Consider the following 23352-nt stretch of genomic DNA (forward strand, 5'->3'; position numbering starts at 1 on the left):
TAACTTATATTTATATTATTATATGTGAGTTAGTAGTACTTTTTAAGTAGTTATGATATTTCTCATATTAATTAAATATATTTTTTTAGTTCACGTTTGTTTATTGTTTTTCATGTTATGATGAGTTTTTAATTTATTTAAATATTGTTTACTTATCTATTTAATTGTTTATTTTACACTGACACAGTTGCAGTCACGTAATATATAATCATTAGGCAAAAACCAAAGAGCACTGGTCAATAACCTAAGGAATTTATTCTGGAATCTCTTGAGAATTAATGTTGGATATGAAGGTTACACCCCAAGCTTAAAAATAAAACCTTTTAAAAACCCCTAATTTTTTAACTTATTCAAACTAATAGCCGTGGTAATAAAACCTACCATACTAATATCAACAATGAACGATGTTTCAATTAGATGCAGGGTTTGCAATAATTAAGGAGAATAGCAACTAAAATAGGCTATAAATTTGCCTTAAAAAATAAAGTTTATAAAAAAATACCTGAAATAACGTTTTAGATTAACTTAAAATAGTTTAAAATATGTCTCTAAAATATTTTATTACTAGTTATGAGATTCCTGAAAAAAACGGTTAGGCTAAGTTTTACTTTTTTGTGCAGAAATCCATATTTATTTACATTATATTTATAATTGTAGTTTTGCATAACATTTAATATGTTTATAAGTAATTTTTATTTATAATTACAAACGAACGATTAGGTTAATATCCATTACACGGCAGGCACTCTTTAAACAAGCGAAATGAAACGCAACGCACACAACGCGAAGAAGCTTTGCAAATATGTTTATGCCGAGCGTTTCACGGATTGAATTGCTACATGTACAGTCATCTCGTTAACTAAATTTTCAGCCGTTGTGCCGCTGTAATTGCTGTATAATTTGCAATTATTGCTGAATACCGTGTACATGTTTCGTCAAGATGACTCGACGTTTTCAAAAGTTTTCCTCGACAGAGGGCCGGAGACGTGCCCCGTTAATTCTGACACACCCTTTGAAGAAACTGTAAGAAATTTCGAAACGATCTGAGCCTTTGAATGGATACACTTAAGTGTTTAATTATATTTTTCTAATATTATTAAATTTTTAGTAATAATATTCTAGCTATTATTTGTTGTTGGTTTTTTAATTCTCTGCAAGATCAACAAAATTAAAAAAAAATAACTTTAAATAACTTTAAAAACATGCATTAATTTAAAAGATCTATTTAAAATTTATTTGTGTGACACTTGAGCCTATTAATGTTGTAATAACTTCAGCATACGTCCTACATATCTATGTATAGCACTAACAACCATATGTTTAGATTTGCTACTAAATAATTATTTTTTCGCTTTTATCATACAAAGCGAAACTGTATCTGCTCAATCCTATGACTTTTAACTGCAAGTTAAAGTCTGCGAGTGTCATATTATTAGAGAAATTCAACTGCAAAATAACGCCAACTTAAGTGTTTTTAACCAGCAGAAATATATTAGCTAATACTAAAGATGTATGCTATATATTATACAATATTTGGGAATACAGTGGTAGTACACGGAGTAAATATTTTTTATAAAATGGTTGGTAATATACCATAAACCATTTTTACCTTTCTTTACATAATTGCATTCAAATAGTATAGTAGTAATCTTTAGTATTTTACACTCTTACTTGTTGTATTTTATAAAAACAGAAATGCGCACAATTAATAATAAATAATAATTATAAAGTTGTATGTAACACAAGCGGTATATTTTCCACTGCTATATATTTTTATTGTCATATAGAAATCAATAAAAAAAATCACTTATTAAATGATCAATAAATTTAAGCAGGTACCGAATAACTGTATTTATTACATATATTATTTTTTTTATTATTGCATTAGAGAAATTACATTTAAATTATTTTTTTAGAAACTACACTAAAGAAGAACTTGTATTTTCTTAATAACAAAAATAAACTTTAAATGTAGCTCTTGCTTTATATATGTATTATGTGTGTGAATATAAGGGCTTCGATATGATTTTAATTGGTAAAATTAGGTAATTAATAATAACATATGGTTGTAATATATTTATGTATGGTGTTGTTATCAATATAATTCACCAAAGTACTTGAATTTTATAATGAAAATAATTTATATTACAAGCTAAGAATTAAATTGTTTTTCATTCTCGACGCCATGTTGTACTTAATTGGTCCTAATCAATTAAAATAAGTTGAAATGTACTTTTGGTAGTTGTCTCTTAAATATGAATAATTAACTCCTTAATAAATTATATGGCATGCTTTATAGTCATTTGCTACATTTTTGCTAAATCTCTGATGCTGTTAAGTTCCAAATTAATTTATTTATTCCAGTTTATTACACAAATAAGACAAATTAAAAATACAGAAAAAACAATACATACTTCTTATATTATGTGTTAATAAATAAATATATCTGTTACTAAACAAAACATCTATTTATGTAAAGTAAACTTTTCAAAGTATATAAATAAAAAATATACTAACTAATCAAACAATATACATGTGCTGCGTGTTTGCGTAAAACAATACAGATTCACGTATGTATCTATCGTACCATCTATAATTGTCTGTCTTTGCGACGTCGTACAGCATCGTGTAGGCCTACGGCGTAGAGGCACCAGGGGAGTCGTACCATTCGGTGGGAGGGCTTGGGGAGGAAAATGCGACAAGGGAACGAACGGCTGACCTAGAATAACTAGATTAGCTTTCCCGAATTCTCTTTCTTTCTCCGGTCCGAATCCCCCAATCTTCCTTCATGTCATGACACCATACCTCGTTATTGGACTGATGGCTCTTATAGATTTGATCCGAAACCGACGAAAGCTCGAGGCTAACCTTTTTTATATATATCTTTACGACATCACTCACTTACACAAAGATCCAATGAGACGAATGCTTGCCTGGTGGTTTTATCTTTTTTCCGGGCACGTAGCTAATTGCATTTTTGAGGAAAAATATCCTTACGATGCGTAAACATCGCCAGTAAAAATATAGCCCCAAGGCGTGATACAAATAAAAATCTCAGAAAGGGAAATTCAGTATTCTTTTCTTTATCTTGACTATAATTTCTCAGGTGTTTTTCTTAGTCTGAATATTTACATTGTCCAATATTGTATTTTTTTATTAAGAAATACAAAGAGAATACATGCTTATTAATGAAAAATGCGAAAACAGCGGAAATGAGTAAGTAAAGACCGATTTCATTCGCAAGATTTCTAAGAAATAGTCTAAGGAGCGAGCATTTGGGTGAGGAAAAGCTCCAGAGTGCCCTCTACTCTCCAACGGGATCTGATAAAAACTTTTCCGACTCTCTTTTATTTTCGTTCGGTCTACTGTAAACACTGGATTTGGAAAGTTTTCCTTACGGTGTTCTTATACATACACGCCTATGCATTCTTCATACATATACATACGTTTAAATTTAAATATTTACATTGTCAAAGGTAAAAAATACATTTGCGCCTCTATTCGATCGTTTTGCACTAGTACAAAGTAATCCTCTCGAGTTCAATTCACGGACTTATCTTATTTAATCTTAACAACTTTGTATACATTTGAGCGCAAGAAGGGATGATGTACTTCCATAACAGATAGCAATGCTCGAGCCGGGGGTCAAAATAATACTAATCCTCTTGAGAGTTTTGATAAAAAAAATACACCCGGCGGGCAATCGAATAGATACGACCCAGAATTATACCCGCGGCACTACTTTGGTCGCAAAACGACTCAAAATGGTAAACAGAGATGCGAAACTCTTGAAATTACAACAGATTACTAGCTCTAACTACGCAAAAGCCTCTCAAATAGCTGATATAATCATTAGACTGTCAGATTACAGTTATTTATTCAAAATTAGCTTTGCCACCCGAGTAAATCGATAATAAATAAGTATTATACAATCGAAACAAGATTCAATGTTATAGTTGCAATTATATTGTAAATGTTATGTGTAATTTGAACTAGTAAAATAAGACGACAGAGTCGAGGTTTACGTGTCTAGTTAAATTTTAAGTTATTCAAAAAGTTTGTTTTTACGCCCGGCGACGCTGTTAAAGTCTGAGACGTATTAAGAATCAAAAGTGTTAACAAACTTTGTTTAATGCACTTTTATACGAGCATGGCAATAAAATAATGTCCGTTGGCCTTTTGAATAAGCGATGATTTAATCTTAATTTTGTTGTTAAGAATTTACCGTATTAACCCAACTATGTTGAAATATAATTACTTTTACCTTACTTTATATTATGCTCCATCATAAAGATATAACCAAAACGCTTTAAAATATTATTCGTAGTATAGTATTCTTATTTTATTATTGTCTATATATTTTTATTTGGTTAACATGGTACCAATCCAAAATTATTTAATTGCTTTACAGGATTAATAGTAATTCAAAGAAAATTATTAATAATTATTATTAATTATTTGCAAAAATAAGTTTATTTATTAGCTTTAAATAAAATGTGCATCAAATTTTTATTTTATTTTTTCAATACAAAAAATACATATTATATTTTAATATTTTAAATTTATATAAAAAACTTTTTCTAAATTTAATAAAATATTTTGCCAAATTTCAATACAGACGATGTTTTCTAAAAAACTTTTATTGTTTAAAATGTGTTTTATATAAATACAAGCCTATTAAAAAAACTCTTTTTAAATATTGTTTTTCACATACCAGAAGATTTTCTTAATTTTCTAAAAAATAAATTTGCTTTGAAAATATATATTTTTTTGATAATATAAATATTGTGACACTAAAAACATTTATGGCTTATTTATTCTCTATTTTTATTATTTAGATATTGATAATATTTTTTTTTTATAAAAAGTTTTGCATAAAAATCACTACGATTTTTTTTAATTGTAATATTATGTATATTTGTTTAATTATTTATTAGTTAGCGCAAAATTTTTATTGGTAAACTAGCTCGATAACCCGGCTTTGCCCAGAACAGATTTAAACTCATTCCTTATTCATTATTATTTTATTCATTCTGGTATCACAAATTTATTTCAATACTTAGCTATATTTATTATTTCAAGTCTCTTGCCTTTTCTGCATTGCAGTAGCACGTAATCGTAATCGTCGGAACGTTTAGCTAAAATTTTGATTTTCAATCTAAAAGTGAATAATAGCACAGTTAACCTAAAAATTATATGTGCAAATGTCACGTCACTACGGTTTACTGTTTGAAAGGAGTCTGAAACAGACAGTATCGATCAACACGATAAATTAATAATATAGTCAGTGACAGATATATAGAAAATCTAGGTACTAATGATTTTTATCTAATTTAATTTTTTTTCGATCTTAATTTATTAGTTTTTTAATCTCACGAATAAAGAATCAAAAGCTGTGATAATATTTTTTTTCATCATTAAACAAAATTTTGATTTCAGTTTGGCGTTTTAAATACTAATTAAGTAGTTGTTGATTGTGTTTACATTGTTGTCACACTTAGGACTAAGGCCTGTCATGTTTCGACATATGATTTAAAATAAATAAATATATCTTTATAATATATATTTTAGTCTGGTGTATCACTTCTTACCTAATAGGTTTTTATGATGTCTGTATCTCATTGCGATAACATCATGCTTAGATTTTAAATAAAAAAAATATGCCTTATTTGTTTAAATTGAGATAAATTTTTACTATTTCACTAGCTGGGTTTAACGTAAATGTACAACTTATTTAAAAAACAGTAGTGAGGTCAACAATAAGTAATTACATTATTAAGTGTTTGACAAGGATTCGTTGACTGAATGGATAAAACATGAATAAATGTTGTTATGTAAATCATATGATAAGATGTAATTATTTTTTTAAATAAAAGAGAAAATATCATGTGATGGAACAGTTAATTAAACATTAATTCAATAATGTCAAAATTATATTATTATTTCTTATAACCATAAGAAATTTATTATTAATGTATTACTTGTATGGCATAAAAAAATCTTTATTTTCTTCGCAAGCTTTTATATTTTATTTATAAACTCTAATTTAATATATGATACTTGCAAAATTGCTGTAAATTTAACAACTAAAAATATTTGTTAAATACAAAATATATATTTTAATAATTATTTATACATATATATTGTATATAACATGTATTTTGTATGTGTCTTGATGTCTCAAATATTTTTTTAATCAACTTTAGCCTTGTATTAAAAATATATAAGCTTACAAAAAAACAATTACAATAATTAATACATGCAGTAAAATGTAATTAGCTTTAAAAATAATATCATAAAAAATGATAAAAATAGTATGACTATTATATATTATACACGATTAACCCATAAGTTAAACGGTTTTTTATATGTTTATATCTTGATAACCATTGTTTTTATTTAACAAATTAAATATTCTTTTAATATAATTATAACTAAAATGCTTTTGCGATGAAAAGCTTTTTCAAATAAAGTTCATTGACAAAACAAACAAGTAATTAAATAAAAACTTGGTTCGAGTGTTTTTTATTGCATTATATTGAGCTAAAGCCTTATCTTAAAAAGTATAAAATAAGTGTCATATTTTATGTTTTTTGTGTTTTTATTTTTCCTATATTATAAATATATATTTTTTTCATTATTCATTATTCTGCTCCTTGTGTAGTATGAGATACGATAAGCACATATGTATGTACGTGTCTAGCTATATCCGAAAATGTGTTCATTTTTATTTCCTAATTAAACCCGTCAATAACCATAATCTTCCAACGTGCCGGATAGGCCTCGGCTCCAATTATGCGGAACCAAGTTCGCTCCGAAACTTTTTGCACCGAGCCGTGAACCATAGACACAAAAGCAGACATGAAACTTTCCAGCTACTAGCCGCGAGAGCTGGTTATGTCCGTACCGTTAATCCCCACCGGGCGATATTTTTTCGGGCGAAACTTTCTGGATACCCAGGTAGCTGCCGATTTCCCGGACCGGAACCGGAACCGAGTCCGGCCATCACCTCAGCCCGTTGGCGCAGTCACGTATCGCAGGTTTGACGCATGCGTTCGACCTCACAGGGCGCATACCTATGTGATGGGAATTGCGAGGGTGGAAAATGCTTGCCATGTGTGTATGCCCGGCAATTTTCTATGTCACGGCTTACATCGTATTTCAAAGGCCCCCACCGCGAATCTTTTCCGGTCACGCGTGCCGAGCAACGGTTCGCGGTTTTCCCGCGGCGCCGGGGAAATCGCGAGATTTGCCCGCAACGGCGCCGATTCTGCGAGAAATAAATTTCTTCTCCTTCTTCTTCAACACTTTGAAGTGTACGACTTATAGTGTAGTATAGAACATACTATACTATTAAATATCTTAGTTGAGTTATGAGTAATGCCGAAGAAGCTCATCCATATGGTTAAATTTACACTAAACATAAAGAAATATGGAATTATAATAATAAAAGATATATGCTACTTACACATACATATGTGATTTAAAATTTTTTTTAAGGAACTGAAAGTCCCCACATTATTTACGATACCCCTTTACAAAGGTACTATAGTAAAGCCTCTGTCTTGAAAAAGTTAAATAAAATGCGCTTTTTGCAAACTGGCAAAGCAGTCACTTTATATGACTTGAAGACATGGTTCTAGCAAGACAGTTCCACCTTGCAACAGGAGGAACACTGTCCTCTTTCATCGTCCGATATGAACATTCCAGACCTTACTTTAAGGTTATTTTAAATTATTTGTTTTTGGCAACAAGGCACAGACTTTTAATTGAAAGGATGAAATACGCATCATTATGTCAGAAGTTTTAAAAAAAATATAAATAATGCTCCAAAAAGGGCTCATTTTTGCATTAACTTAAAGCCAGTTATTTTTTTTAATTTGTATTTTACAAAAATTAAAAACTCTAATATAAATAAAAAATAAATAAATAAAAACTACCTTTGATTAACTTATATTTTAAAGTTCTAGACATATTAAATTTGGTTAAACATTTTACTTTACCATATTCAAATGACAAAATAATACAGTTTACATATTTATATATATATTATATGTTTATTTTTCACTATACGGTGTACAGTAAAAATAAAAAGATAATAATGAAAAATCTAAATCCAAGAAAGGGATTCAAAAGAACATATGTACATATACTCGCATAAAACAGTGTTAGCCACGAATCTAACAAAAATTGTAAATATTGCTGAAATTCAAAAGAAAGAGTCCATATGTGGTTTAGAATCTAAACTTAAATATGTAAAATATCTAAACTTCAGATATTCTACATATTTAAATTTATTCCCCATATTAAAATTATCAATATTAAATTAAATACATATGTATAACAAATTTAGAAACTTTTTCATAATAATCAGTAAAAAAACTAATATAATCGAAACGTATGTATCAAAGTCATTAACAAATAAATATGAGACGACAATAAGCAAACCCTGATAACATCTAAACAAATATTACTGTAATAACTATACGACTTGAGACAAAACAGCGATGACTCGTGACGTATGAATAAAGAATTAATTTCACAAGTAATCTGAATGTCACAATTTTATAAAACAAATTTAATCTAAATAATATTCTCTTAATCATAAATATTCAAAATATATCTATATAAATTTTAATAAAGTAGGTATGTATAAATATATTTACTGTGAGCATTACACAAATTATCGGTCATAAAGTTAATAATTTTTCCACGTTTTTTAGCAAACACGCTTGCTTTTAATGCTAAGAAAAGTCAGCAAAGGCACATAAAAAATCAATATGTACAATAACCATATAGTAATATTATTATTACTACCTTTTTACAAACTTTAATTGCAAAAAAAATATTTTTATTTTACCTTAACGCTAAATACTTTTGATTTATAAGTGTTATATTTACCATTTGCTTTGATTACCCATGGTAGTGTTTATTTTAAAATAACAAATAAGTTTTTCGAATCTGTTTGTAATCACAGAAACATTTGCTATTTAATAAATGTATAAGAGCAAACTTTTTTAATATTTTTATTATATACATTATAACAATTACTAATTAAAATTCATTGATAAAAATATACTACTTTAACTAGAACAAGAAATAATGCTTAAAAATTAAAAAAAAAGTTCTTGGTTAGCTCTTCTGAAAATATACTTCTTTAACTACAACATAACACTATGCTTAAAAATTAAAAAAAAATATGTTTAAAAAGGAAAATGTTTGTTCAATAAAAATAATTCTTTTTTTAGTATATCCGCAAGTAGTATTTTTTTAAATATGATTGTATTTCATCTTTTTAAATATTTACATTAAATAAAATTAAATTATTTTTAGTTATGAAAAAATAAGCTTTATATATTCTTACAATTTCAAGATATATAGTAAAATGCCCAAATTAAATTACACAATTCAAATATGTATACGTCCTGAAATCATTGATAAATTGCTGTAATTTATCCGGTGCAGTTTTGCAGGCAGTGTAATGCATCCAAAGCCGGTCTAACTTTTTCCATGACCTCACTCTCTGCGAAAAACTTTCTCGTCTGCTGTAAAATCTGTCAGCTTTATTTCACAGAATCGATACTCTACACCCCGACCGGCTGATGTATTATTTTATATTGAAATATTACCTGCGGATTCCATTGCACTCCTACAAGGCGATATCGTTTAACTGAACAAAACTTTCCGACACGCTGTAGGCTATCATACAGATTTTTATATTTAATCAAAAATGCATGAGAAAGAAACGTCTAAAAAGGTACTCTTAGAAATGCTACTAAAGATAGTTCAGGAAATACGAGGGCTTGTATAGAAAGTAATGTTTTGCAACAGATATTTAGAACCATTCTAAAAATTTGTGTTAATTGATGACTTTTGAATTATAATTAGATCTTGAGAATTTTACAATGGATTTATTCGGATAGATAACAAATGCTTTGTTTGCATTGTAGTATTTAGTTAGTTTAATTAACTTAAAAATAAGAACTTATTAATTTAATTTTTATTATAATTTAAAATATACAAGTATGTATAATTTTCACTAAAAGCGTACATTTGTAATAATATTTTTTTGTTGCTTTGATGTATTTTTTAACTAAAACTGATTACGATTGGGAATAAAAATGGTTTTGTCTACGGTATTGTTTTGCTTAAAGTTAACCTTTGAAATTGTTGTACAACAAGAATTAGAATATATATTATTATTAAAACCTTGCATAAAATATTTAAATTGAATTACGATTTCTAATAAGAAATAAAGTATGTATAAGGAAAAGAAAAAGTGCATGATCATCGAAACTTTCTCTCGCAAAAAGAGTAAATAAGAGAGTCGAATTAAATACAAAAAACCGGGTCTCCTACGGGTGGTCAACCCCCAAACATAGTTCATTGTTAACCACAGTTCGTTTGTAAAATCCCCTTTGCTGTATGCATGTCGAGCTCAGGCAAAACAAAATCAAAACTTAATGATAGATTATTCGTGACTCGACTACCAAGACTGGTCATATATTCACGTCGAGTACACAACGAAAAACAGCGGTCCAACGATACCTTTGTGACGTCGTATATCGTTGGAATGCCGAACTTACTTCCACTAAATCTAACTTCACTTTTACGAAACTTTTTTTTTAACTTTTAGCAAGCTTTTCAACTTGACGGCAGTATGCTAAAGTCCGAAGCTTTAGCGTTAGCGTCTTTATAGTAAAAGTTCAGTCGCGACGAAAATAAATACGTATCGACTTTATTAGGTTTGAAAGAGATGTATGAATCATATTATGTGTATAATAAGCATTGTTATTATGTTGATAAAGGGTTTGTTTGCGTCTCACAACGAAGAGTACCTGTTGAATTCCCATCTGAGAATAATTGATCTGCTTTAGTATAATTTGACGTGATGACTTGCAGTTGAAAGCGCTCGTTATTGCCATCATATAAAAGTGAATAGGATCTCAATTTTATATATTATACATACATAAATAACCGCGCGGAATATATTTAACCCTAAAGAGCGTCGTATATATTTTCTACCCCAAAAGACAGGATTCACAAAATTTAATGGCCTTTTTTGGGCATCGTTACGTTAGCATTTTTCGTCGGCCTATCTGGCCAGAACGGCGGCCACTATATCATCGGGCCGCATTTCCGTACAGGTCCGTCTCGACAGGTTGGCATCAAAATTTATAACCACTCTATGCCGCACTAGAATTATTTAAAAAAATATTTAAAGGCTACCCAATGGTAATGGGTCGCAAGAAACCCTTAAACCTAAAATATAGTATTTTACTTTTTTTATTATTTGACATCTTTAAAAATAATATTATATTGTTTGTAAATATATAAATATGTACATAAACATAAAATATTAAAATATAAATAAATAAGTTTGGTATAAATTAATCGTGTTGTGACATTACCCATTAAAAGATTTTAAATCTATATTATAAAATCAAAAATAAAGATTTATATCTAACTTCTATTTTAAAATATATATTATATAAATTTAAGAAATAATAATAATAAAATACTAACCTAATTTTTTTTATTATAGTTTTAGAAAAAATATTCATATAATTCTCGAATTTTATGAATCTAAATTTAATTTAAAAATGTAAATATAATACTGTATTAAAAAATAGGAAATATTGTTTTTAATGATTATATGAAAGTATAATTTTAATGTTTACACTACACACAAAAATATTTATTTTATGTATATATTTAAATATACACAGCCTAATGTTAGCTAACCCAAACTCAGGAAATAGCATTCATAATTAAACCTAATTAAATAAAAATCAATAGTATATAATTTTTCACTTCTTGCTTATAATTTTTATATATTAAAAAATAATTAAAATAAACATTTTTATATAATATATTATATTAGAATTTTTATATTAATGAACGAATTATTTTAAAGAGCTCGAAATAGATACCTAAATTTGTAGATTTAGATTTGATATTCTCATATTTATTAATGAATCTAGTATTTAATCGAATAAATGTAAATAGAAAATTTTAATACACACTTAAATAAATATTTATACTATTATTATTGTTTTTGATTTTTAAACATTAACAATATAATTTAAATCCAGTAAAAAAATTGCACATTTGACTAATATAATATAAAAATATATGTATATAAGAACTGTAAAAAATGAGCAAAAAAATTATTATATACTAAATCAAACCTACCTTTAACCCAAAAAAATCTCTGTTAATCATATAATATATTTTACTTTTTTTATTAAGAATATAAACTAAAAAAATAAATGCATACTTTAAAAAAAATCAAAATATTTTTTGAATAAGTAAAATTTGATACATACTTGTATTATTAGATAAATTAGTTTTAACATTAAAAATATCTAATCTAAACTAAAATAAAAAAAAAATGTTTAATATACTTGTTTAATATTTAAGTTTGATTTTAATAATTTTCAAGCAAACTATAATATTTTTGTAAATATAATAAATACGAGTCAAGTACTAAATTATTGTTATATGTGGTTTTATTTTCCCTGACAGCGTTACATGCCATAGACTAGTTTTGAAAAATCGCGATTAAGTGACATTTCATTACTATGTTTTTATGTATTTTTAATAAAATATATACCTACTCTCGCATTATTTTAAATACATATAAATACAAACCTTGCAATAGAGCAGTCATTGAAGTATTTTGTACCTTTAACAACGGGTTAAAAATCACAACGAATCACTTATGTACGTACTTTGTTTGGTTCAAATATTTAGACACTTGCAATAATGGCACTTTGAAACTACTTTCTTATATATTAATATTTTTTTAAAGGCTTCGACTTATTATGGTTATTGTTAATTAATACTAATAATACTAGAAGCTCGTTTTATTATTATGTAAATATATTGTAATAAATAACAATGTTTTGATTGCGTGTAAAGCGTATTATAATTATTAATAATAAAACATTATATTATGCGATATGATTTATTTTGTTGTTTTGATCTAATTTCACTATTATGTTGCATTGCTTTTCATGTTTTTGATTGTTGTTTTAAATGTTTGCTCTGTGATAGTACGAATTTCGTCACCGAATGATTTTTAGACGCATGTTATGTCGTATTTATTTTTTTGTGAAATTACTTCACAGCGAGACACGTAACACGTTCATTATGCGCGGTGTGAAATTTAACATTTTTTGGCGTGTGTGTTGTATTTTGTTCGTAGAGCGTGAGCTTTCGTCGGTCCGTGCGGAGCTTTCGAGCGCGAGCTTTCACGACGGACGCTCTCCGAGTCGGCGTAACAACTGATCGCTATCGCGAGCTTTTCCCTCAGAGAGGGAAGGTTTTCCTTCTTGAGAAAGAGAAGGAGAGGCACGGGCGAAACGTCACGGCCACGAGGCACTGCGCGCATGCGCTGTAAGGTTTTCGCGCCGCATGCATCTCATGTGGAGATTTGGTATTTACAAAAAAATTCGTACCTGCTTATTCCGAAATATCATTTGCAAAAACATATTGAAAATAAAAATCGAGTATAGCTCTAAATTATTAAAAATATTATAATTATCAATAAAAATTGGAAATATAAATTTCTTGAGTTTTATAATAGTATAATAAATATGATAAAAATATATATTTATAGATACATACATAACAGAAACTATGTTTAAAAAAATATCCATTATAACATATTTAAGTAATAATTCCTTGGTGAATACACCGTTGTGTCATTTCGTATGACCTTAAAAGGGCACATTTTATTTCATAATGATGTAATTTTCACTACCACCAATATAATTAATTTAGATACAAAATTAGCATAAAATAATATTTTCACTTAGTGTTCTTATTTTTACTTAGTGTTAACTTTGTGAAAAATAAGAGATAGAGATTTATTATTAATGTGAAGCCTTATTGACAAGCAAAATATGTAGCAAAATAGTATAGTAAATATAAATAAGGAATACGTTAATATGGAAAATATAGTCAAAATCTATTTGTTGCTAATTAAAAGCTCAAACAACAGGATTAATAACTATTAAAATGTCAAATCAAATAAAAAAATAGGGCATTAAAATATAGCACGCATTGAATCGTTTGTTAAATCTGGCGTCAGTTCATAATTTCAGCAAATACAAGGTTTGCTCAGTTCATTGTATTTTATTTGAAAAACTAATGCTTTAATTTATAAGCAACTCTTGGAAAAATAGCGAATATTTTTAATTATTAAAAATATTTATTAGAAATCAAAATAGCGAATAATTTTAACTAACAAACAATTAAAAAAACATTGGTTGTCACAAAAATTATTAAAAATGTCGATTTAGTATGCGTTTAATTGTACAAATTTGTGATTAATAAAGATTAGAAAACCGAAAACATTAGGTGCTCTTGTTAGATAAAAAAAACTCGTTTCTATATTAGCTTTATATTAAATGTATTAATTTATTTAGAGATAACTTTTAATCCAAAAATGAAACTACAATACAGTATAGACTAGTAAACAAAAATACATTCTAGACTAGTATCTCAACTTCAAGCATATTTATAATATTTTAATATATTTAAATTTATAAAATTATTATTAAGTATATACTGACAAAGTACTTTCATTATATATATTTGCAAAAAAATGGAATTTAAAGCAAAAAAATAATATAATATTTTAAAAAATATGACATTTTTAATTATCCTCATTTATTTTTTAATTTTCTGCCGTAGTTGGATGTCAATAAAAAACTTAATTTAAGAAATCTTAAGTTATTAATTTTAAATTTTAATTTAAAATTCTATATATAGGTATAAATATGTTTTTAACTTTTGCACCTTAAATTGAAGTAATTTTTATTTTGTGTATTGTAATTTTTGATGTTTTTTTTCTAATATCACTATTTATATTAAATCAATTTGAATATATTTTTATGATTTAATCTGATATTTTTTTCAAATAAAGGTGAGTATAAAATTTCGCCACTCGGGTGTTTATTTTTATTGATATATTAAATATTGCATCACTAGGAAGTCATGTACCTGTTACCATTTTTAATAATTTTACAATTCAAAAACAAACATAAAAATATTTTTTTTTGTACTAGTTTAAAACGCAAAATATCTTACATATATTTGCAGACTCAGATATATTACTTTCATATATTTGTTATTATTTTAATAATTTTAATTCTTTTTGCATTTATGTATTGTTTTTATTATATAAATTGTAATATTATATTTTTAACCATAAAAATTATATTACTTTTTATTTTTTTTCTGTGGGGTTATTAATTAAATAGCAAATTATAGTTTAAAATGAATTTACTGGTATTATATTAAAAAAAAACACAAAATACTTAAATTAATAATATTACACACAGAAACTTAATTTCTTAATTTCTATGGAACTGAAAAACTATATTTGTGTACGACTTTATTATCAGAATAAATTAAAAGAAACATAACTTTTTAAATAATTGTAGAATATGATGCAATGTATTACAATTTGATCTTTAAATAATAAACAAACGCAAATGATCCTTAAAGATAACGTTTTATAAATAAAGTTTTTTTAATATATATTTCAAATTACCTTATATACATTATATTTTATTGTAGTTTAAACAGAATACATTTAATATAGCCTTTGTTGTTTTTCTTTCTCACTAGCAAAAAGTTTGTTTGTTTCAAAGCCTATTCAAGAACTGTCACCAAATGAAATATATTTTATATTTTAAAAATTAAAATGTCGACATCACAAGCACATTTTATATTTATACAGAAGTATGTGTATGTATATAAATATGTTTGTATTTTTAATAATTACGATAAAAAACATTCATGAGAACATGAGTTGCCAAAAATTCAGTTCATCGCAAGGTTATAACTTTATTTGAACGCTGTTAAAAACGCAATAAAAAATGTATAAAAAGTCTTAAGTAAATATGGTTTTTTCCCTTGAACGACACAATGTCGTATTGATGCCAAAACTTTGTTTATTGGACTATTTTATTATGTGCATGCATAGTAAACTCGAACGAGACGGTTATAAACTTATATACAAATATATTTTATTTATTTATTAAGGAATTCAGTGCCAATTGATAGTTATTTTATACAAGTGTATTATAAAGCAAATTGCATCTTTTTTAAATAGTGAATCAGATGTAAAACGTGTAACGTTTCATCTCGAGTTGTATATTTTGCTCCACTGTCCAAATGTCTTCGTCTCGGACACAATGGAAACAATGAGTTTCTTAAAGCATTAACTCTCGTCTAAGTGCAAATCCTTTGTCATGTTCTTCATCCTTTGCATAAATCTGCAGTGCTGCTACGGATTGATATTAATAGATCTTTCTATTGTTAACACTTATATATTAAAAATATAAACGTATGTTTATATTAAATCACTAAGCTGCAACACTATCAATATTTATTAATTATGATATGAACATTCTGAAAATTAAAATACTGATTATCGCTATTGAGTGCGATGAACCTTAGTTGCAAATCTACAGTTCACATAACAACTCTTTTGCTAGCCATGGTTGCATTAATGCCTTTAAAAAAGTTATTAATGTAAACCTAGGCATCAAACTCAATTTAAAAATCGGCAAATTTATCTCTACAATATTGTAAAATAGTATTTTTAGCTCTTTAAGGCGCATTGCCTAGCTGTCGGGTGCAAGGCAGTAGCAACAAGCAAAATGACAAATGACCCAACATAATGCATTCACCGCCAGCGCCTTACACCGAGCAAATGATCGCACATGCGAATGTTACAAATAACATGACGAAAATTCAACCATTATTACGGCAACGTGTCACACATTCCTGTGTCATGCAACCGTACTCCCTCTACTTTTGGTGACACGGGGTGAGAGTGAGTTCATATTTTAAAATCCGCCCCTGTTTGCTCACTCGCGGTGGTTTGTTTTAAGGGCATGTGTGTATGTGTGTGGGATTCGATGTGTCCCCTGATAACACGGAAAAGCTTTCCGCCGTGACGTCATCGTTGTAAATTTCGAATCAATTACCAGATTTTGCCAACAGATTTCGCGCTAAACAACATTCCAAGTTTCGCGACTTTGTGACAGTGATTTTGTTGTTCGAGTTTGGTAATTTTAGCGAAAAAATACAACTTGAAAAGTTTTTTAAAGTTGATAGGCAGATTGAAGGCTGCGACCTTATTTTCTTGTTTTGTTGTGTTATACTTTGCAAAAAAAACTTTGTAGGTAAACACGATAACGAATCTTAATGGAAATTTGTGCGATTTCAACTTCTATAAAGTTACATGACGCATGTTATTTACGTTTATTAAGAAATAGATATACTATATCAAAGACTTTTTGCTTTCAAATTAAAAATTCGTAAATAATAGTAATTTTTACAGTTTTTTCTGCTGCTTGTCACATATTATAGAAAAAAAATTAGATAATTATTTAAGTAACGATCTTCTCAATCTCATCATAAAATATATTTTAAAATGTAGTTTGATAAACGTCATTACCTCTTATTTATTTTTCCAAAATGTAATTTTACTTAATGATTTAGTAAAAATTGATAAATTTTTCATTATTTATAAATAAAATGCAAGTTGCAAGAGTTCATTAACTTAATTATAAATCTCCCTTATGCGCTGGCAGATACCAATAATTTAATAATAAACATACTTGAAGATTAAGTGTAGAGGTTAAAAAAAAATTAATGCTTTAAAATTCATATAAAAAAATCTATTTATTTTAAAATCGGTTAATATTTTGAGAAAATATATTTGATTTTTACGCCGCTTTTTTAATTGAATTGTTGATCTCTTTAATGTTTTTAGATAAACATAAATATATAGTTCAATACACTACAGTTCACATTGACATATATTATAATACAATACAGAAATAATTAAATTAGTTACGCATTGATTATTGATTACAAATATTTCCAGAAAAAATATCTAAATTTCAGCAACAAGTAAATGCATAATCAATTTGCCTATATATAAGACTATTATAAAGTATTTTTTTTAATAAACAAGTATGTTGGAAATTACTTTAAAATACATAAAAAAACGTGTGTGCAGGGTCTATCAGGGGAGCAAGAGAGGCGGCTGCCCCGGACCTCACAATAAAAGATGCCTCAACTTGGTGAGAGTCCTGCAAATTGGAATTTTGAATTAAAGGACGTTATTTATCCTTTGATATTTTTCTGATAAATCAGGTCTAGAAATTGCTACTCTTGATTTAGAAAATAGAACTATAGTTTATAAACTAAGTGGGACAAAGCTACACTAATGCTAATTACGTATAGTAGAATAATATACGGTGTTCGAACATTTATTTTGCGTGAAAATAGCAATTGTACATTTTCTAGTCGTGAAAAAAATATGTTTAATCTTATCGGAGTAAATTCTACATAATTTCACTTTATTTGGCACTCTCCAGCAAATTCATAGTGTCTTTGGGAAAGCTCAAAAAGATGAGATTAAAAAAAATATTCATACAACATTTCAAAAACAAGTTTAATGTTTGTTAACAAACTTCTCGATGGGTTATGTGTGGTTTATCAATAGCGCCGATAATTTTTCAAGCTTTTTTAAAACACTAATGGTACTTTTTCTAGCCAGCAAGGTTATGAGTAATAAAATCAGTGGCTTTGCAATTTAAAGTCATTGCGATATGTTTTAAATAAAATAGATTTAAGAAGCTTTTTCGTTGATCAGCAAACATAGATGTCTACAGTTTAACTGGAAATATTAATATAATTAAATAAAACTCATTACTAAATCTCATCATTGGATGTAGAAAAAATTTAAGAACAAACTAAAAATACACCTAGAATAACAAAAAAAAACATGCAGGCGAGTTCTCGATTAGTGTAAGAAATTTGCAACCAAAAATAAATCCCCTATAGAATATTAAATAAAATGTCACTTAAAAGAGCAAAAATTAGCTTAAGAACATTTAAATTTTAATAAAATTAAATCAAGCAATTTCTTTATTATGTCTTTTTTTAAATTTTGATGAAATTCAATGAGATATATCAAGAGAATATTTTTTTAAGACAAAATTATTGCCAGATAAATATGACGACCAATGCAGTTTTAAACTAAGCAAGAAACCAACGGAATTATTAAAAGAAATTTTCGATATGGGATACCTAAATATTTTTTTTAACTATGTCTGTAAGTGAAGCAGAACAATGGTCATTAAGTGTATCTGAAAATACATACAAACTTTTTACGATCGAAAATAAGTCAGGAGAGACTAAATTAACTGGCCACTCAATATTAACTACCAGATAGCGCATATTTTAGATTATTCTAAAATAAAAATTGAATTTGCTAAAGAAATAGCACGCAGAGCTTTTTAAATTTATAAGATAGAATAATATGATAAATATTTAGCACCATTGATTTAATATTTTGCCTACTATTTTTTTTTTTTTGAAGGGCCTTTAAAATATGAATATTGCTTCGGTCCGCACATTTTTTTTAAAGGCCCTGACGATGTTATATCATTACAATGCTTACAACGGTTTTAAAAGTAAGAAGACTAAAAAGGCTTATAAATGGTAAAATCAAATAAATTGATCAATAGTCACGCGACCTCTGATTAAATATGTGGTGATTAACACGCAAATTAGTGTGATCGTATTTTAAATATTTATTAGCAAATAATGTATATATTTATTAGCAAAATCAATGTTAAAGGAACCGAACATAATGTTTACAATTATTTATTAAAAGGTGTTTAACCTTTACTTTCAACTTGCTTTTGCACATAATAAAAATAAACAGCAAAATTCAATCCTCATTGTTTGACAAATGATCATTTTTCATTCATTATCAACGACGTCGCCATGTCCAAAACGCCACCATTAATTATCGAGCTTACACATCGACAACATCTACCTATTCATCGTTCTCGCATTCGACTAATCTATTCCTATCTACTATAAACATACCCTTGTGCATGCCGGTGTACTTGTCCTTCAGCACTGTGAACTCGTAAATCTTGCCGAACTCTTCAAACATCGGACGCAGATCCTCTTCTTCCAGATGTCGCGGAATCTGTCCGACGAACAGTTTGATGGCGTCTTTGCACATGGACAGAGACGAAGAAGACGATTGCATTGAAGAGCTGTCTCTGTCTTCTATGCCGGTTCGGGCGACGATAGTTTTGATAGGTTGGACCATCGTTTGGTGGTTGGCTTCGATCGATCTTGGCGCCATTTGAGCCGTGAACATGGTTTGAGGACAATTCTGATTGGACATGGACGCTTGTCCTCCACCATTCGAGGGCATGTTTGGCGGTGAATTGGCGAAACCCAGCATCGGGGCATTGGATGCAATTTGGACAGGTGCACTACCGTAGCCTGGAGTCGTAGCCAATGATATTAGAGCCGGATTCATTGCGGCCTGCATTGGAGGAATAAGCATGACACTTATGTTTAATTATGTATAGAAATAAACCCTTCAATATATAAATATCTATTTATTTTAAAAATCAGTCTTTTAAAGTATTGATATTATTATCGATATAATGTTTTAAATAAATATAGGCACTATATTAAATTTAATTCCTGTATTTTATGTTTGTAATTTGGCACTCTTATTATTATATAATATTATTTTATGTATTATCAAAATATATTTTATCTTGATATTTTTGTGCAGCAGACAGTTCTCAAATGTCCAAAGGGCGAAAGCTCTTCTCGGCTCTTAATTAACAGTGTTTATCTTGTAATTTCGAGATAGATTCGCTATATATATATTTTTTCGAGTTCGCCTTCAATAAATATCAAAGGGCAGATTCGACGTTCGCACGCAACAAAGCCGCTTTCAAATTATAATTTCACCCCGACAAAGTAAAACAACCGTAAGGGTGGCGTATAAAATACAGTACTTTCGACACCGCCTCTATTTATAGTATATACAGTGTGTGTATAAAACGCATAAAAATATCGATTTGCATAAGTGTTCCTAGTTACTGATTAATGCATTGCACTGTAAAATCACATATGGTGTATTCCCACCGAATCACATGTAGTTAAATATTAAACGAATATATATGACTAGATTTTTATATATTTATTAAATTATTTGAGGTAGATTTTAATTATTAATTATGGTAATTTAAACACATATTATCCTAACTTATGTTAATTTGTACTCTTGTGCTCCTACAGTTATTTAAAAATATTTTGTACAATCACTTATATTTAAATCAGACTTTTAATTGTATTCTACTTTATTTGTACTTTGACAGGCGCTATTTATGTTCCTAATTAATGTTGAGCGGTTTATATACTTATTTATTTGGTATTAAACACTTGAACACAACCGATTGCTTGAGCAGATTAGTATTACTGTTGATTCTTCAATTCTTCTTTCTTGTACTTGTAGTGATCAGCGACACAAATTTTATGTTATATACAAACTTTGAAGGGTTATGTATTATTATTAATAATATTAATATTAGGCTACGACTAGAAACACTATTTATATGTGCTTAGAACTACGATGCTAACACACTCACGCCATCTAACGATACGTCCACGAAAACAAAACACGAGTACAACACCGACACAAAACTGACGAACACAAGACAACAAAATTGCCGTGCTTGCGTATCTAGGTCTACATGTCCACTAACCCAAAATTCCAGTCCTAACACAGCAAGGAATACCCAAAATTTTCTTTTTCACTCCCTCACCCCTACTGTTGCGAGAGATTGCCCACTGGCGGCGAGAATGCATTTTCACGGGGGTGTATTATGAGTGTGCGCTAAATTTAGAACGGTGACTACATGCTTTGGTAGGATTTAATACAAACATTATGTTTTACAAAAAGTTTTCCATCTATAACTAGATTCCATTGTAATTTGTATTTTGTATGCTAAATATATAAAATTAAAGGCTATAGTAGGATAATAAACTGAAATTACACTCGGTCTAGTATCTAGATTGTTGTTAAATATTTAAGAAAAATGCATTAAATGATACCAATATTATTAACAACTGTAAAACAGTAAACATATGCATGTGTTTCCTTAATTTCTCTGCATTTGACGAGTTAAAGTAATAAACACATATCCTTTTTTTTTTTATTGATGACCTAATTTGTAAATTAACTTATTAATGTTTGTAAACAGGACGGAAGAAAATCCCATGTTCTAGCTATATACGACATTTTAAAGTTATTACTATTTTTGATACATGAGTTTTTATATCACATGTACAAGGTGGCATTATTATAAAAGTATTTTTCAAAGCCAGGTAATTTTATAGAGTAACATAAAATTGGTAGCAATATATTAACAAATAAATTTAAAAACTGCTTTGCAATTGACAATTTATCTTACACCTTTAAGATTAAACCTGACTGACTTTTCCTTAAATTTTCCATAATATCTAAAAAGTTTGAAACTTATATTACAATATGTCCCAAATAATAAAAATCTAGTACATTTCTATAATATAGATTATTTTAGAAATACTTCATATCTAAATACCATCATTTAAAATAATATTTTAATTTTAATGAGTCTTAAAACTTTACATTTTAAAACAAGTAATTTGTTTAAAACAAGTAATGAGGTAAATATATTCAGTATTTGAATATTCGGATTGGAGTCTCTAATTTGTGTGCTTTCTTCTCACTCAATGTGACATATATCTGTATGATATTATTTACATAATTATTATGTGTATATAAGTAAAATGCTAATAAGTAATGTTACTTATATCAAGCAACTCTATAATTATCAAACGTTTATACTCTTAAATAAATATTTAATTCGGCAAACCTTTAATAATTGAATAACTAATTGCTCCGCAACGCGCCGCCCCTGAAATCGAGCAAGGTTAGGGATCGACGTAGAGTTGGGGTGGATGCATGTGCATCGGAAGAACCAGAGCCTGGATGTAGGGGTGGGCGCTCACCCTCCGGCGGTGCGTGCATCGCAGAAAATGGGGTGGGGGTGCGTGAGGGGTACGGAGGGAGAGCTCGGTGCGTGCGCCCCGCGCAAGTGCTCCCTTTGTTTACCTCCCCCCTGGTTGCGAAAAGGGTCCTCGCTGAGAGAGAGGGGAAGACCTGTTTGATATGAGAAATAAGTATTGCATCGTACATTGAACTGTGCTAAGGCCAGGAGGATGGCCGATCGATTTTTCGCTACGCGGCCGCCGCGTCGCTCCACTGCCGATCCGTTGTTTGGATATTTGCGTACGGGTGTGCGTGCGCCCACGTGCTTTGTGTTTGGAAACATATAGGACAACAATGGCTGTTGAATGAGCAACTTCGATGAATGTAGGTTTAATTATTTGGTGTATGGATGAAGTTCTACTATATTGGCCGTTTTTGTTACAAAAATATTTGTAATTTTT

General features: G+C 28.3%; 1 protein-coding gene across 1 annotated transcript in view; it reads right to left on the bottom strand.

Moving 5' to 3' along the window:
• Window positions 1-20291, bottom strand: part of bru3 (CUGBP Elav-like family member bruno 3) — a 731908-nt gene extending 711617 nt beyond the window's left edge. The window contains exon 1 of the mRNA XM_088194154.1: window positions 19933-20291. Coding sequence (XP_088050280.1) covers window positions 19933-20272 — 340 coding nt within the window. The 5' untranslated portion in view covers window positions 20273-20291. The remainder of the gene's footprint in view (window positions 1-19932) is intronic.
• Window positions 20292-23352: the final 3061 nt, after the last annotated feature.

This window comes from Plectrocnemia conspersa, unplaced genomic scaffold (genome assembly GCF_051122295.1).
Source record: "Plectrocnemia conspersa isolate PC_06_02 unplaced genomic scaffold, ASM5112229v1 ptg000010l, whole genome shotgun sequence".
NCBI classification, from domain to species: Eukaryota; Metazoa; Arthropoda; class Insecta; order Trichoptera; family Polycentropodidae; genus Plectrocnemia; species Plectrocnemia conspersa.